Source organism: Poecilia formosa, unplaced genomic scaffold (assembly GCF_000485575.1).
Source record: "Poecilia formosa unplaced genomic scaffold, Poecilia_formosa-5.1.2 Scaffold396, whole genome shotgun sequence".
Lineage (NCBI taxonomy): Eukaryota > Metazoa > Chordata > Actinopteri > Cyprinodontiformes > Poeciliidae > Poecilia > Poecilia formosa.
The window spans coordinates 547,663-565,470 of record NW_006800335.1 but is presented as its reverse complement, the minus strand read 5'-3'; the positions used below and the strand labels follow the sequence as shown (position 1 = coordinate 565,470).

At 38.8% G+C, this 17,808-nt stretch overlaps 1 protein-coding gene across 39 annotated transcripts in view; it reads right to left on the bottom strand.

The window, feature by feature from the left end:
• The window catches only part of LOC103154714 (uncharacterized), a 52,013-nt gene that overhangs the window by 8,751 nt on the left and 25,454 nt on the right, over nucleotides 1-17,808 (bottom strand). For 20 of the 39 annotated variants that reach the window (XM_016662967.1, XM_016662986.1, XM_016662966.1 and 17 more), the window contains 10 exons: nucleotides 14,632-14,764; nucleotides 14,321-14,484; nucleotides 13,973-14,225; nucleotides 13,114-13,238; nucleotides 12,826-12,976; nucleotides 11,738-11,843; nucleotides 11,549-11,645; nucleotides 10,884-10,995; nucleotides 10,565-10,728; nucleotides 422-674 (listed from right to left, as the gene is read on the bottom strand). In XM_016662967.1, the coding sequence (XP_016518453.1) occupies nucleotides 422-674; nucleotides 10,565-10,728; nucleotides 10,884-10,995; nucleotides 11,549-11,645; nucleotides 11,738-11,843; nucleotides 12,826-12,976; nucleotides 13,114-13,238; nucleotides 13,973-14,225; nucleotides 14,321-14,484; nucleotides 14,632-14,764 (1,558 nt within the window). Of the gene's footprint in view, nucleotides 1-421; nucleotides 675-7,556; nucleotides 8,009-9,107; nucleotides 9,259-9,364; nucleotides 9,490-10,237; nucleotides 10,476-10,564; nucleotides 10,729-10,883; nucleotides 10,996-11,548; nucleotides 11,646-11,737; nucleotides 11,844-12,825; nucleotides 12,977-13,113; nucleotides 13,239-13,972; nucleotides 14,226-14,320; nucleotides 14,485-14,631; nucleotides 14,765-17,808 lie in introns of those variants that run through there. The other 19 variants (XM_016662984.1, XM_016662976.1, XM_016662975.1 and 16 more) reach the window with 12 other exon arrangements.

Genomic DNA, 17,808 nt, shown 5'->3' with positions numbered 1-17,808 from the left:
CAGAGAAAGGTTGTAAAAAAAATAAAAAAAGGTTGTAATTCCCTACTACAGTATGGAATTATATACTGTAACAAAGCCAGAAAACATGCATCAGTCTGAATTTTCCAATTAAAACCAAACACCTACGAAAAATGGTAGTTTGGTTCTTACTTTTGAAACATTCAAATAGGGGGGAAACGCATGTTTTAGAATTTGATTAAGCAAATCAGAGACAAGTTAACTTTCTGATTTCAATACTTGATAAGTTGATCAGTGAGTCTCATGTCATAATAAACAAAGTAAGCAGCTTTTCTTTTCAATATTAATCCCAGGAGGAATGTGCACACAATTACAAATATCTTAACTATCTATCTCACATTATGTCACTGAGTTGGGACAGCCTCCAAGGTTACATGAATGCCTCATCCTGTTAACTCCTTACCCGTCTCCAGGCAGACCCCGCTGGCTTTGATACTCTCTGGCTTCTCTGCGTTGTACACCATACTTATGAATTGAAGGCAGGAGATACCAAGACCTAGTAATGCTCCTCCACCGAGGTCCTTCTGATCTGATCTTGGCACGTGGAATAGTGGCACACCGTACTCCGCACCGACCATCTTCACCTCTCCTATCTCCCCCTGAGCCAACAACTTTCTGATCTCCACAGAGGCTGGGAAAAAACGGGTCCACACAGCCTAGAGAGAAAACATGTTTTAAACTGTTTAACTTTTGAAGGTCTTCAAGTGTGCAATAGTAAATTATATACAGAGAAATTATTTTTTTCTTCCTGGTTTGCTACATGCTTACCTCCATGAGGAAGACGTTGTTCTTTTTGGCAGAGTCTAGAATCTCTTTCACTTCCTTGGTGTTCATGGCCAGCGGCTTCTCACAGAGAACATTCTTTTTAGCATTTATGAAAAGTTTACAGGCGTTCAGATGGCATGGGTGGACGACTCCAACATACACAACATCTGCACACAGGTCAAATATAATGCTGAATGATACTCTTCAATATTTTTCAAAAATGGCAGTATGAAACAAAGAAAATTAAAACTGGATAAAAGAAAACATTTAAAATAAGAGGTATTGTAAAGTTTTAAAATTAAAAATAAACTGAAAAGCCTCTGGCAGAAGGACACTGACCTACATCTGGATCTCTGGCCAGCTCCTCATAGCTGCCATAAGCCTTAGAGATGTTGTGTTTTCTGGAAAACTCCTGAGCGTCCTCCAACAAACGAGCTGCAACAGCCACAACCTGTGAAGTCACAGATGATGCACATTAATTATAAATACTTTAGAGGTAAATTGTTATTTTCTTATTTGGTAAAGACATCCATTCCACTTTATTAAAAATAATGTGCAAGTAATCTGTTTTTAGGCCTTACATCTTTTTTGGCACTTTCACTCGTCACCCAGCAGAGGGCATCATTCATATAAACTCACTTTGTTTCACAGTTGGTAAAAAGTGACATTTGCCTGACTGGTCCTGTAAAGATGCATGACTGAGGCTGTTCAATTTAATTGTTAATTTCTAGTTCTCCGTTACTCCCAGACTAATTTTCCAGAAACAAATACATGCGTCCTATTCTGTGCTATATGGTAGAAAGTTTGGCAGCTTGGCAGTTAATACAAATGCAAACGTTTTACAAAATCATTAACGGTCGTCTGCAAATTTAGACATGACTCAACATCATGTGTGCTCAATTTATAAAAAAATATACATCTTACAAGAACTATAAGGAGGTAATTAAGTACCCGGAATAATGTTACTATGACACACAAGGAGGCACGTTTCATCTAAATCACACTTGGGATTCATATCTCTGTTGCAACAGGCTCACTCACCTGATGGTCTTCAGCAGGAAGAGTTTTCAGAGCCACAGTAAAGTCATGGCTGATCTTCCCTGCGCCGCAGATTCCCCACCTGGTTGCCATGTTGAATCAAGTGTCCTCAGCTGTCTCTGCCCTCACAAGGTAGCGCCACCGTAGTAGGTGTTCACTGTTACCAGATGGAGAGAGAGCACCAATTTGCCTTTTATATGGTCGGTCTTCTAGTAACGTCACACTAATAATGACTTGCACGTCCATTTAATATGTGAACAGCATGAATGCATGGATGCTTGGAAACCATTCCAGTCAAATTGATTTTATTTATTTAATATGGACAAGCTGATACAGCTAATATGTTTAAACATTAGCATAGCCATCTCTAACCTTTCAAAACTGTTGCACACATAAATTATATTGTTGTTTGGGAAAAAGTAAAGAATCATCTTTGAAAAGTATGTTCATTTCTTGTTTTTATTATATCAAATGTTGCTCCATAACCTAGCTGATGTGGGCTTAAGGCAACTTTTAGTGAAAATCTTCAACCCCGTTACAAAAACAGTGATTTTGTAACAAGGTTGAATGTTGGCATCTTGTTAACACCGGCACTGTAATGTCGTGGCGGCAACCCTCGAACACCTTCAGTGAGGGATGCTGTCAAGCTGAAGAAGGAGTCCTATCGGGCCTTTTTGGCCTGTGGGACTCCAGAAGCAGCTGATGGGTACCGGCAGGTGAAGCGTCATGCGACTCGGGTGGTCACTGAGGCAAAAACTCGGGAGTGGGAGGAGTTTGGAGAGGCCATGGAAAAAGACTGCTGCATGGCTTCGAGGCGATTCTGGTCCACCATCCGGCGTCTCAGGAGGGGGAAGCAGTGCAGCACCAACACTGTTTATAGTGGTGATGGTGTGCTGCTGCCCTCGACTTGGGATGTTGTGGGCCCTGTGGGCAGAATACTTCAAAGACCTCCTCAATCCCACCAACATGCCTTCTATTGAGGAAGCTGAGCCTGGGGACTCTGGGTTGGGCTCTCCAATCTCTGGGGACGAGGTCACCAAGGTGGTTGAGAAGCTCCTTGGTGGCAGGGCCCCAGGGGTGGATGAGATCCGCCCGGAGTTCCTTAAGGCTCTGGATGTTGCAAGGTTGTGTTGGCTGACGCGACTCTGCAACATCGCATGAACATCGGGGGCAGTTCCCCTGGATTGGCAGACTGGGGTGGTGGTCCCCCTGTTCAAAAAGGGGGACCGGAGGGTGTGTTCCAATTACAGAGGGGTCACACTCTTAAGCCTCCCTGATAAGGTCTATTCGGGGGTCCTGTGGATCATTATATAAGTGTTTTTAATACTTCCACATTTAAAAATTAAGTCTTTTATAGACTAAAATTATAATCTCAGTCAATTAGTGGATCATTCTTTTACCAAAAGAACTGAATGTGTGTTCATGAACATTTCAAAAACAGCTAGCAAAGGTAGATAAAATTTTGTGGGGGAAATAAAGGCTCTATATTCCATTCGTTTGTTTATTTCTTAAGTGTTTATGATTATTGGTTGTGATTATTCAGGCTGGAGAAATACTTTTGATACAAGCTCATGTATTATTTTTGTAATGTTTATTTTTTTTCTTGATTTTAGGGTGATTCTTTGAATTTGGTGAATTTGGGGTCTCAGGTTACTAAAAAACATGCCACAAAAAAATTGTGTTTTTAAACAACGCATCTATTGCATCGTTTTCTTGAACCTCCAAGAAAATGTGTCTCCCCACTTTATGCATGAAATCCCAAACATTAATACGAATTTCTTTGCTACTTTGGTTGCTTTAAATTCAACCTCTTAATGGGACAATTTCATTCTTCTGAGTAAAACTCTATAACATAATTAAACTAATTCTTCCAGTTCCTTTGAGATCAACTGTCCCTTGATTAAAATAACTAATTGTAAGTATATTTTATTTGATTGTGAATCATAATAAGACCGATAAGTAGAGCATGGCAACTTGATATAAAAGGGCTTTTCATAAATCATGAAAATAGATTTTAAAATAAACATTAAGTCAGGCTTTTTAATGTTTTTGAATCCCTCTTTAAATTTTGCATATAGTCCAACAAATATTAGTCTAATATTTACTGTTATTCTAAAAAAATTATAACAATGTATCACGTTATGGGGTTGAACCCAGTGTAAAATTTGACCAGACTATAGCGGGGTTGAACAGTCTGGCTGGCTTAACAACATTCCAACATTCAACCCCATTACAAAATCACTGTTTTTGTAATGGGGTTGATGATTTTCACTAAAAGTTGCCTTATGTCCACATCAGCAAGGATAGTGGTTCCCAAACATTCTCTCCTGGGCCCCCCATATGGATTACAAATGGGGACAGTTGGGGGATGGGGGGTCAACTTATTTTGGAGTGGCAAAATGAATCGCTGTAGCTGAACACAGACATCAGTAGCCTGCAGGCTACTTGTTAACAAATTTAAGGGGTTGTGTTATTAGCTAGTCATATTTTAGCCGACATTACCTGCATCCAGCAGCTTTACTCAACTCAGTCGGTTAGTTTGGAGAAAAAACTGAAAAGTTCTTTGTGTTTTGCTGCCACGATTCTAACACAAACCTGAGCAGCTCTACAAAGCAGCAGCAGGTCTCCGTCGCTGCCGCACAGGTGTAGACCCAGCGCGAGCGTCTTAGCACTCATGTTGCGTTTGATGGAGGCTCGGAAAAACAGGTTACGACATGTTAACAACGGATTAAACAGTTTTAACTGCTAATAAAAGTGACAGAAGACACAGATATGGGAAGTGCGGAAGCCCCCACTGTATCAAATTGACAGAGGAATAACAGAGTTGGCCATTCTAAGGTAAAAACCCAGCTCATACAAACTGTGGGGCCCCCCCTTGGGGGCGCGGCCCACAGTTTGGGAACCTCTGGTTTAGCCAATCAGGACGCAGAACACAATGCAGTGTGGAAAAAAAAAATTGCACAAAAACATCCGCGAAGCAGCGAGACCATGAAAGGTGAACTGCGTTATAGCGAGGGTTATTATACAGTTTCTTGTATAGGCAAGAAACTTTTCTAACACTTAAATTTCTTTACCGTGTGAGAGGGAAGATAAATAAGTGATGTCACTTCCAGGGTACCGAGAAAATTTATAAAAAGGAGGGATTGGCATGCTGTTACGGGATTGAACAAATTTGGAGGGACATAATTAAAANCCATCTATATCATGGCAGCAAACCGCGCCCCCCAGCAATGGCAACCCCCACAGTTTGGGAAGCTCTGAGCTAGGAGCAACATATGATATGAAAAGAAGAAATAGGTTTCAAAGATCATTCTTTACTTTTTTCCAAACAACAATAAATAAAGTTTACATGCATAACAGGGTTGAAAGGTTGAGCTTGACGATGACGGTCCTTGGATAAAAAAAAAATAAAAAAATGATGAAATAGATTTTTTCGTTTTTCTCGGGGGTTGCGTTCCGGAAATAACCCATGATAGGTGAAATCCGTTAAGTAGTTATTTTTTTATTTTTTTTTACAATCATACAGAATAACTAAATATTCCACAGTGAAACCAAAAAACAAAACCTGTTTTCAGGTCAGCGGATGTGGGTGTGCATCAATCGGACCTTAATGTGATCCGGAGTCATGTTATTAAAGCCGTCTCTCCTCTAAGTTGTTTTGCGAGATTCACAGCTGTATCTACGGCAGAGCGATGGATCTCGTCAAGCAAGTCCCCGGTCGGGCTTTGCGCCGTCTCTGGCCAGTTTTTTTTTTTCTTTCCCCCGCAGGTATTCAAAGGTTCAGTTTCCATCTCCTGAATATGGCCAAGCTGTATTACTTATATTTAAATACCGTAACGTTACTGGCAAACAGGTAGAGAAGAAGCGCAGAGACTGTTTCGCTCAGTGGTTCCCCAACTTTTTCTCCTGTTTTGCTGCCATGATTCCAACACAAACCTGAACAGCTCTACAAAGCAGCAGCAGGTCTCCGTCGCTGCCGCACAGGTGTAGTAGACCCAGCTCGAGCGTCTTAGCGCTCATGTTGCGTTTAAGGGCGGCTCGGAAAATCAGGTTACGACATGTTAACGGATTAAACAGTTTTAACTGCTGATAAAAGTGACAGAGGACACAAATATGGGAAGTGCGGAAGCCTCTACTGTATCAAATTGACAGGAATAACAGAGAGTTGGCCATTCTAAGGTAAAAACCCAGCGCATACAAACTGTGCCCCCCTCGGGGGCGCGCCCACAGTTTGGGAACCTCTGGTTTAGCCAATCAGGACGCAGAACACAATGCAGTGTGAAAAATAAATGCACAAAAACATCCGCGAAGCAGCGAGACCGTGAAAGGTGAACCGCGTTATAGCGAGGGTTATTATACAGTTTCTTGTATAGGCAAGAAACTTTTCTAACACTTAAATTTCTTTACCGTGTGAGAGGGAAGATAAATAAGTGATGTCACTTCCAGGGTACCGAGGAAATTTATAAAAAGGAGGGATTTGCATGCTGTTATGGGATTGAACAAATTTGGAGGGACATAATTAAAAGTGCGATTTTATAAATAATTCATGTATTTTTCTCAGATTTCTTTTTAGGTTAAAGTATACCAAAGATGTTTATAATGGTACAAATAACAGTTACTGGGCATTATTTGTGACAAATTAATATTGGTCAGTGAGGACATGCTCATTTGGCTGACCTCTACACTTCAACAACCCATAACATTTTTAAAAACATTTGCATGTTGCATTACCAAGACACATGGATATTTCCATTTCTTGATTTTCTCCAAAAAAAAAAAAAAAGAAAAAAAGTGGTTTGCATTATATGCAAATATTTGAAATAAACTTGTGGGACACAAAATGCACCGAATTTAGAGAATGACCCCGATTCTAATGAGTACATACAGAAAACAACCGTGTTATAGGCTGCCGGCTCAACATCTTCTCCCGCAGGACAACATGACAAAAGGAGGGGGAGGGTACCATGTCTCAACTTTCAAATAAGCAAAATAAAACTTTTTATACAACATGCCTGACGAAAACATACAGCAAACAACCGTGTTATAGGCTGCCCGCTCCAAGTCCTACACAAACAAAAATTAACAGATATATAAATAAACTGGATGCATTTTGATGAAAACAATACTCACCTCTCCCACAGGACAACAGGTCAAAAGGGGAGGGTCCGAGGGGCGCAAACAATTTAAAGACAATACCACAGAAGAAGAAATATAAAGGAGGGGCTTCCGCTCTTAAAGTAAAACAATTACTAATTTTTAGAGGCGTTTCAGTCAGGTAAGGAACAATAGAAATAACCAAAATACACTGTATAATTATAACAAGAGAAAGACAACTAGATTACATAAAGACTCACCGTCATGTTCTGCAACCACCTGTTGCACGACCAATTTTTTTTTTTAACTTAAGATCTGGTTGGTTTATTTACACTTTTCCTTAAACACCAATTTAAAGAAAACTGGCTTTTTTTTTTATAAATAACTTGCTGCTGATACAATTCATAAACAAAATTGTAGTCTCTATAGTCCACTTTTACACAAATTTTAACACATTCAAGGAGACGAACTCCTTGAATGTCTCCTTGAGACATTCAAGGAGTGTCTCAAAGAGACACTCCTTGAGAGTGTCTCCTTGAGACACTCAAGGAGACACTTGCTGAACAAACTTTGCTTTGTTCAGCAAAGCAAAGTTTGCTGAACAAACCTTTAAAGATGGATAAAGAAAAACAGATTTGCGATTTTTTAGAACTTTGCTATAACATTTATTTCAGATTGTCAAAGACTTTACATTTCATTGTAGACAGTGTTCAGTGAGTTTCAATAAATCTGTATACAAAGCTGGTGTGTAACATGTAAATATTAAACAGCTTCCTAACCCGTCTCATGTGGCTGAGGGGTCATCTTGAGTGGTTTATATTTCAAAAATAAGTTAATCAAAGTTGGAGATCAAGTAGTGTTGTTTTCCTACAAAAATAAACGCTTTTAATCACATGAAATGGACTATTCCAGAATTAAACAGAGTAAGTTAGTCTCCATTGTAAACTGGTTGTATTTTATCACAACACGAATAAGTCGAACTTTTACTGGCAGTCCTGGCTGTACACCACTCCCACCTGCCGGCGGATCTCATCGTCCATTTCAGCCAACAGTAGAGAGTCAGCATGAGGCATGACTGGACTCTCCTTCAGCCCTGCAAAGACAAGCATATTGATGAGTCGACTGTCTACCGACACAAATGCTCCACAGAAGTTCAGAGATTAGAGGAACTTATGCAGTTGACTTGAATCTCGTTTTACAAAATGTCAATTGTTCACCTCTAGCCATGTTCAGTACAACCTTTTGTCAATACTTCCCATTTTTCACATACAATTTTTTGATATGTTTTTTGCTCTACTGTTTATTAATATTTGCAATCCTGGTCCTTGAGGGTTTGTGTTCTGCAACTCTTGGATGTCTCTCTGGTTCAACACACTTGAATCCAACAGCTGAATCACCTCCTAAGTGCAGTCAAGTTCTCCAGAGCCCTGCCAACAACCTCATTATTTGACTAAGGTGTGTTGAAGTTGAGACATCTAAAAGTTGCAGGAGACCAGCCCTCAAGGCCTGGAGTTGCCCACCCCTGCTGTAGAGCTTAGCTTCACCACAAGTGTCAAGAAGGTTTCCATGATGCTTTTTAGTGCAGATACAGATATATTTGGTGCTTGAACTATTACAATAGGCAGTTATTTATTTTATAGGGGAGCCCAGGAATTTGTGAATTTTAGCCATTTGTGAACAGTTTGGTCACAAATCCTAAGAGTTCAGAATATTGCAAAAAGCTGTCTGGGTTGCAACAATAGTTAGTTACAAAAGAAACATGCCTTAGGCTCCATCTGCCTGTATATTTTGAAACACTTTAAATTTAATGAGGCACAAAAATGTTTTACAAGATTAAGTGATGAAACATTCTCCATTTTAAAAAAATTGCTGATAAACTGGCAGATCGTTCAAACCATTGCAAAATAAAGTATTTCCATTATAAATTAGGTTTCTATTCATGTACAATACGCAGGGTGTCCATATATCCACCACAATAATGAATGGTGATTTAACTCTGCTGAATCTTGTTTGCTTGCATTTATGAAACTGTTTTGACAGAAGCCATCCCCACAAATCACACCTGGGTTTTGATTACACAGAAACAGTAGGTTCAAGCACAACATCATCTTCCATGATAGTTCTGGAGGGCAGGAGGTTCTGTAGCTAATGGTACCAGACCTACAGAAGGCAAAATGCTGATGTCTCATTACCCTTGAGCAGACACTGGCGGACCTCCTCTGCTTCGTAACGCTTCCCTGTGCTGTTGGTAAAGTTGAGAGGCAAGGAGGGTTCAGGTACCGGATATTGGGTCTCCTTCTTATTAACAACCAGTGAGGTGGGGCACCACATCGGTGAAGGTACCTGGAGCATGTGCATTGGATTAAAGTCAAACCAGAGTTTGAAGACACTTCTAATTTCTCCTACATAAAAATACAAACTACTAAACATGCCATCCTTGGTAACTTACCTGGATTTTGCCTTTTGTCCCAACAATAATGGCATCATTGTGCAGCTGGACCCCAGTAAAGCAGGTGAACATTGCCATTCTGTTTTTAGAATACTTAAGAATGACAGCCAAAGTCTTGTTCACTCCTACAGGGATGAGAATATACAACACAGTGTAGAGAAAATATGTCAATCCTCAAAATGCAGCCACAAAAGCTGAAAATGAAACGTTGTAAGCTAATTTAGAGTTTCTGTAAGGTCCATCAGGAGTTGAACATAGCTTAGGAACATTCTTATTAGATTACATTTCTAATTTGTAAGGTATAAAATGATCCATTTTCTAAGGCCTGATGTACTCATTTTAATTTATGATGGTTAATCTACATTTTCTTTATTTTAAAAGCATTTTTTTTACATTGGTTAGAAGCTCTGAAATGCCAGAAAACTATGTGCAGAGAAAGGTTGTAAGATATGCAACTACACTAGGGAATTATTTACTGTAACAAAGCCAGAAAAATAAAGTTTACAGACAGCTCAAGGTCTGTGTGAAAGCTGACAATTAATCCGACTTTTCCTATTAAAAATCATAAATGGTAGATTGGTTCTTACTTTTGTTTACTTTCAGAGTGGAAAAGCATTTTTTTTTTAGAATTTCACTAATCAAATCAGAGACAAGTAAATATTTTCTGATTTCAATACTTGACAAGTTGATCAGCGAGTCTCAAGTCAAAATATTAAAAAGTAAGCAGCTTTTCTTTTCAATATTCATCCCAGGAGGAATCGGCACAATATAAAATCTCAACTCACTTGAGTGTAAAGTAGCATCTCACATAATGTCACCGAGTCGGCACAGCCTCTGAGGTTACATGAATCCCTCATCCTGTTAACTCCTTACCCGTCTCCAGGCAGATCCCGCTGGCTTGGATACTCTCCGGCTTCTCTCCGTTGTACACCATACTTATGAATTGAAGGCAAAAGATGCCAAGATCTAGTAATGCTCCTCCACCAAGGTCCTTCTGATCTGATCTTGGCACACCATAGTCCGCACGGACCATTTTCACATCCCCTATGTACTCCTGAGCCAGCAAATTTCTGATCTGCACAGAGGCTGGGAAAAAACGGGTCCACGCAGCCTGGAGAGATAACATGTTTTAAAACTTTTGTGCAATAGTAAACCGTTTACAGATAAATTATTTTTCTTCCTGGTTTGCTACAGGCTTACCTCCATGAGGAAGACGTTGTTCTTTTTGGCAGAGTCCAGAATCTCTTTCACTTCCTTAGCATTCATGGCCAGCGGCTTCTCACACAGAACATTCTTTTTAGCATTTGTGAAAAGTTTACAGGCGTTCAGATGGCATGGGTGGACGACTCCAACATACACAACATCTGCACACAGGTCAAACATAACACTGAATGATGCTCTTCAATCTTCTTCCAGAAATAACAGTATGAAATATTGAGAAAATTAAAACAATACTGAGGTATTGTAAAGGTTTGAAATTAAAAATAAACTGAAAAGCCTCTGGCAGAAGGACACTGACCTACATCTGGATCTCTGGCCAGCTCCTCATAGCTGCCATAAGCCTTAGAGATGTTGTGTTTTCTGGCAAACTCCTGAGCGTCCTCCAATTTACGAGCTGCAACAGCCACAACCTGTGAAGTCACAGATGATACACATTAATTATAAATACTTTAGAGGTAAACTGTTATTTTCTTATTTGGTAAAGACATCATTCCACTTTATTAAAAATCCTGCACAAGTAATCTGTTTTTAGCACTTTCACTCATCATCCAGCAGAGGGCATCATTCATATAAACTCAATTTGTTTTGTAGTTGGAAAAAAGTGACATTTGCCTGACTGGTAAAAATGCATGACTGAGGTTGTCCAATTGTTAATTTCCAGTTCTGTTACTCCCAGACTCATTTTCCAGAAAAGGCTACATGCATCCTATTCTGTGCTTTATGGTAGATAGTTTGGTAGCTTGGCTGTTAATCAAAATGAAAACGTTTTACAAAATCGTTGACAGTCGTCTGCTTCACGATTCAACATCATGCGTGCTTAAGTAATAAAAAAAAAAAAAATCTTACAAAAAGTACCAAGAGGGAGATAAATACCTGGAAGAATGTTACTATGACACACACAAGGAGGCGTGTTTCATCTAAATCACACGTGGGATTTATCTCTGTTGCAGCAGGCACACTCACCTGATGGTCTTCAGCAGGAAGAGTTTTCAGAGCCACAGTAAAGTCATGACTGATCTTCCCCGCGCTGCAGATTCCCCACCTGGTTGCCATGTTCCTCCAAAATGATTGTCAGGAACAGAAGCAGAGTAAGTTAGTCTCCATTGTAAATTTCTTGTATTTAATCACAGCATGAAAAAGTTGAACTTTTACTGGCAGTCCTGGCTGTACACCACTTCCACCTGCCGGCGGACCTCATCCCCCATTTCAGCCAGCAGCAGAGTGTAGGCATGGGGCGTGACTGGACTCTCCTTCAGCCCTGCAAAGGGAAACCTACTTAGTCGGGTGAATACCGACAAATGCTCCACAGTTCAGAGATTAGCTTATGCAGTTGACTTAAACCCCGTTTACAAGATGTTAATTGTTCAACTTTTTAGTTTTGCCAAGACCTCCTATTTTTCCTTTTTCCCCACATACACCCTCCTGCTGCATTGAACCACAAGCATCCCATATTTCATGAATATTCCTGAAGTGGCTTTTTTAATATCACAGCTATATGATGTTTGTAACAAAGTACATGAGTTCACACAGATACCTGAACTCATGGTTATTTATTGGACATGTACAACATCTAAAAAAATATTTATGTGGGTAAATCCAACAAATCTAAGGGTCTTCCAACCTGGGATTACTACAACCTTTACACTAATGTTTCCAATAAAAAAAATAATGGAACTGTTTGTCTTCATCATTGCTGCTCTCCATCAGCATGTGTCTGTAATACCAGTGTCATTGTATTGTTTATCATGAAAAATGTTTCATGATAAGATTTAGACTCCATTCAAAAACCGGCAGTATCAGATAAGTCATTTTTGTTTTTTTCTCTAATGTTTATCAATAAATATTAGCAGAGCTACTTGATGCTATTAGCTGGTGTTTACAAAGCAGTTAATCCAGGAAACTCATCGATTATTCTTGGAGCTGTTCACACCCAATAAAAATAAAGACGACTGTAGATGTTAGCATCCGCACAAGTGCCAATAAGGTTTGATTGGGGCATTTTAGTGCAGATATATTTGGTGTTTGAACTATTACAATAGATAGTTATACCTTCTTTTAAAGCTGAGCCCAGGAATTTGTGGATTTTAGTCATTTGTGGAGAATTTGGGTCACAAATCCCACAAATACTAAGAGTTCACTACATCACCAAGAGCTGTCTGGGTTGCAACAATTGTTAGCTACCCAAGTAACATGCCTTAGGCTCTCTGCTTGTATATTTCAGAACACTTTATAGTCATTACCCTTGAGCAGACATTGGCGGACCTCCTCTACTTCGTAACGCTTCCCTGTGCTGTAGGTAAAGTTGAGAGACAAGCAGCGTTCAGGTATCGGATACTCGGTCTCCTTCCTATCCACAATGATTGACGTGGGGCACCACATAGGAGAAAGGACCTGGAACATGTGGATCAGATTAATGTCAAACCAGAGTTTGAAGACACTTCTAATTTCTTCTACATAAAAACACTCGAACGACTAAACATACTCAATGGTCCTTTTGAATTATTGCCATACCATCCTTGGTAACCTACCTGGATTTTGCCTTCCGTCCCAATAATAATGGCTTCACTGTGTAGCTCAACCCCAGCAGAGCAGGTAAATGTCGCCATTCTGTTCTTAGAATACTTAAGAATGACAGCCACAGTCTCATCCACTCCTACAGGGAGGAGAATATACAACAGTGTAGATAAAAGGTGCTAAAACTCAAAATGCAGCCACAAAAGCTTAAAATAAAGAGTTGTAAGCTAATTTAGAGTTTATACAAGGTCTATCAGGATGTGAAAATACCTTCGGGAGCATACTAATTAGATAACATTTCTTTTATGTCAGACTGTAAGGTATGAAATGATCCATTTTGTAAGTCTGAACTGATGTACTTATTTTAATTTGTGATGGTTAATCTACATTTTCTTCATTTTAAAAGCATTTTTTACATTAGTTTTCTGGCATTTCAGAGCAGAGAAAAGTTGTAAAAATATATGCAACTACAGTAGGGAATTATTTACTGTAACAAAGCCAGAAAAATAAAGTTTATAGACAGCTCAAGGTTTGTGTGAAAGCTGACGATGCATTAATCCGACATTTCCTATTAAAACCAAAAATGGTAGTTTGGTTTTTACTTTTGAAACATTTAAACAGGGGGAAACATGTTTTAGAATTTGACTAATCAAATCAGATCTCCTGATTTCAATACTTGACAAGTTGATCAGCGAGTCTCAAGTCAACATTTTAAAAAGTAAGCAGCTTTTCTTTTCAATATTCATCCCAGGAGGAATCGGCACACAATTACAAAAATGTTAACTCACTTGAGTATAAAGTATCTCACATAATGTCACTGATTTGGCACAGCCTCTGAGGTTACATGAATGCCTCATCCTGTTAACTCCTTACCCGTCTCCAGGCAGACCCCTCTAGCTTGGATACTCTCCGGCTTCTCTCCTTTGTATACCATACTTATGAATTGAAGGCAATAGATACCAAGTCCTAGTAATGCGCCTTCACTGAGGTCCTTCTGATCCGATCTAGACATGTGCAACAGTGGCAAACTATAGTCCGCACGGACCATCTTCACCTCCCCTATGTACTCCTGAGCCAGCAGATTTCTGATCTCAACAGAGGCCTGGAAGAAACGGGTCCACACAGCCTGGAGAGAAAACATGTTTTAAACTGCTCAAGTGTGTAATAGTACACAGTATACAGAGAAATTATTTTTTTCTTCCTGGTTTGCTACATGCTTACCTCCATGAGGAAGACGTTGTTCTTTTTGGCAGAGTCCAGAATCTCTTTCAGTTCCTTTGTGTTCATGGCCAGCGACTTTTCACTTAGAACATTCTTTTTAGCATTTATGAAAAGTTTACAGGCGTTCAGATGGTATGGGGGGATGACTCCAACATGGACAATATCTGCACACAGGTCAAACACAACACTGAATACTGTCATTTTCAGAAATAACAGTATGAAAGATAAAGATAAAATTAAAACGGGATAAAACATTTAATATAAAGCAGGAGGTATTGTAAAGTTTCACAATTAAAAATAAACTGAAAAACCTCTGGCAGATGGACACTGACCCATGTCTGGATCTCTGGCCAGCTCCTCATAGCTGCCGTAAACTCGAGAGATGCTGTGTTTGTTGGCAAACTCCTGAGCATCTTCCAATTTACAAGCTGCAACAGCCACAACCTGCAAGTACAGTCAGTTACAGTACAACCACCTTCCTGAGGATCTCAGTACACATTGTAAAAGTATTAAACTCCAATGAAGTCTGACATTTCGACATGACTATTTTCCAACTAGATGTTTTGTTACTTTAACAGCACCTTGCAACAGCATACTTGACCTCTAATTACAATTTATCATGTTACAACATAAATGTAGATCTATTTTATTGAAAACTTCTAGATTATTAACACAACATGGGGCATAAATATGCAGTGGATGCACTGGATATTTACAGTGTCTTAAATTTCAAATGACCGTCTTCCGTAAGATAAAAAGAAACTAGATATAAAAAACTAGATATATCGCATATTTGACGTTGAAAGGGTAAGAGCTTCTAGTTTGTCCAAATAAATGTCGACCACGGCCTGTAATTTACAACTCTGTATGACTTGCTAACATCTACTGCATGCAAATTTTAAGCCTGTCCGTTCAGCTCGGAAGCAGAAACAAATTTTTAGCTGAACTTTTAGTCAGAACAACAGCCGAGAGGTCCCGACATAATGTTTTGCACCGAACTGCGAAGAAATTCAATTGTGTGATTTTCGCTGCAACTTAACAAACCCACCTGATGGTCTTCAGCAGGACGCTTTTTCAGAGCCACAGTGAAGTTATCACTGATCTTCCCTGCGCCGCAGATTCCCCACCTGGTTGCCATGTTCAATCAAGTGTCCTCAGCTGTCTCTGCCCTCACAAGGTAGCGCCACCGTAGTAGGTGTTCACTGTCACCAGATGGCGAGAGAGCACCAATTTTCCTTTTATATGGTCGGTTTTCTATTAACGTCACACTAATTTTCAAATATTGACTTACACGTGCATTTAATATGTGAACAGCATGAATGCATGGATGCTTGGAAACCATTTCAGGCAAATCGATTTTATTTATGTATTTAATATGGACAAGTAGAAGTAATATGTTTAAACATTAGCATAGCCATCGCTAATTTGCAATGTTTGTCAGTAATGGTCTTTAAAATCAAGTGAAACAAGTAAAAATTACAACAATAATACATAAGCCTGTATTAAAAGTATTTCTCCGGCGTGAATAACTACACCCAATAATTATAAACCCTTAAGAAATAAACAAATTGACAGAAAATAGAGCCTTTATTTCCCCCACAAAATTTTATCTACCTTTGCTAGCTGTTTTGAAATGTTCACAAACATACATTCAGTTCTTTTGGGAAAAGAAGGATCCACTAATTGACTGGGATTATAATTTTAGTCTATAAAAGACATTTTTATATTTGGAAGTATTTCAAAACATTTATATCATGATGCATTGTTTTATTACAAACATGACGTTTTTTACATAATTTTTGAAATAGGTCTATGTGTATTTTAATGCAGTTGATGTTGACACTGAAAAACAGAAATATCTCCATGTTTCTCTACAAATGATGCTGTTTGAAAACAAACGTTTGCAATCAGTTATTTATTAGATTCATCAATCACACATCCCAGATGGCACACGATGGTAATTCAAAGTTGAATTGTAGTCAGAATAGTTGGTTTTTGGTTGAGGTCGACAATTGACAATGGATCTATCATCAAACAATCATCCAATTCCAGCCAATTAACTAATGTTGAAAATATGTCATTGATCAATGTTATTTTCTGGTCGAACTCTACTGATTGAAATGCCAGTGTTTTTCAACACTGCCTTTCAAGTTTAGATATTTCCCTAATTCAGCAAACATGATTTTAACTGATGATTGACAAGGTTTTGCTAAATTGAAAACATGTAGGTCAGCTTACCTTGAGGACCAGTATTTAATCAATTTTGTATGATGTTCCATTTGTGTCAAACATTAGAAGTCATATGTGTAGATGTCGTTGGTGTATGTCGTTGCTATGTGTCTTTGGTAGATGTCTATGGTCTATGTTGCATGTAGATAATAAATGTTGCATATGTCTATGTTGCATATGTGTTCGCTGCATATGCAACATAGACATAATATTAAGTACACCTCACTGCAGCAAATAGAAAGGGGCGGGGACGGACCGCTGTCAGTCTCTTACCTTATTTGGAAATGGGACCATTGGTCTCCGGAAGTGAAGGTGGCGCTTTTTCCTATATTATCCGCGTTCTCCCGTTTTAATTTTCTTTTGAAATCTGTGATATAGCTTCATCTGCAGGAAGGAGTTTCACTCTCAGCATGTATATCAACTTCTCTTTTTTATTTATTTATTTCACAGCTTTTAACAAATTCCGTAGCTTTCTGTGTACTTCTAAATCTGCTTCTTAGTCGCATCTTTTCGGCCTGCTACTGCCTCTAGTGGCGTGGGAGTGGTAACACAACTAATATAATTACGTCACTAAACGAGAATACCACAAAATCTATTAATTTCGCCATTACTGGCAACGTGAAAGATAAATTATCTTCTAAAATACCATATTTTTCTTCAGGATGTAGAGCTAATTAGGTGACATAAACAATACCTTTATACATTATAAATAATATCTATATATCTCCATCAATTATAGGAGGAACAAAAACAAATAAGACATGAAAAATAACATTATCAACAACAATAAAAATACCATATACAATGTAAAAGAGGATGGATGCTCTCTGCTGAAATACTTTATGCCGTCTTCCATGTTCTTTTAGCAAACACTTGAGACAGAGTTGTTTTTGGTTTCCCCACTATTTACCTACTATTTTTCCTGCCATTCAAAGTATTCTTAAAAGATTGTCTGTTCGTCTGCAGCTCATGTGACCAAACCAGCTGAGGAGATGAAAAGCTAAAGAACTCAACAGTTAAAACTTGAGATGAGTTAAAACTTAAGATAATTTTTTAAGTTTTAACATTTTAACTCAGTGTTAAAATATTAACATTACTTAACTACAGGTAGTGTTAGATAATGTTACCTCTAACTAACGAGAGCACATGTGTCAAACTCAAGGCCCGCGGGCCACATGTGGCCAGCCATGCCATTTTATGTGGCCCCCACAGCATTTCATAGGCTCATGATTGATTTAAAATAGGTTTTAAGCACGAAT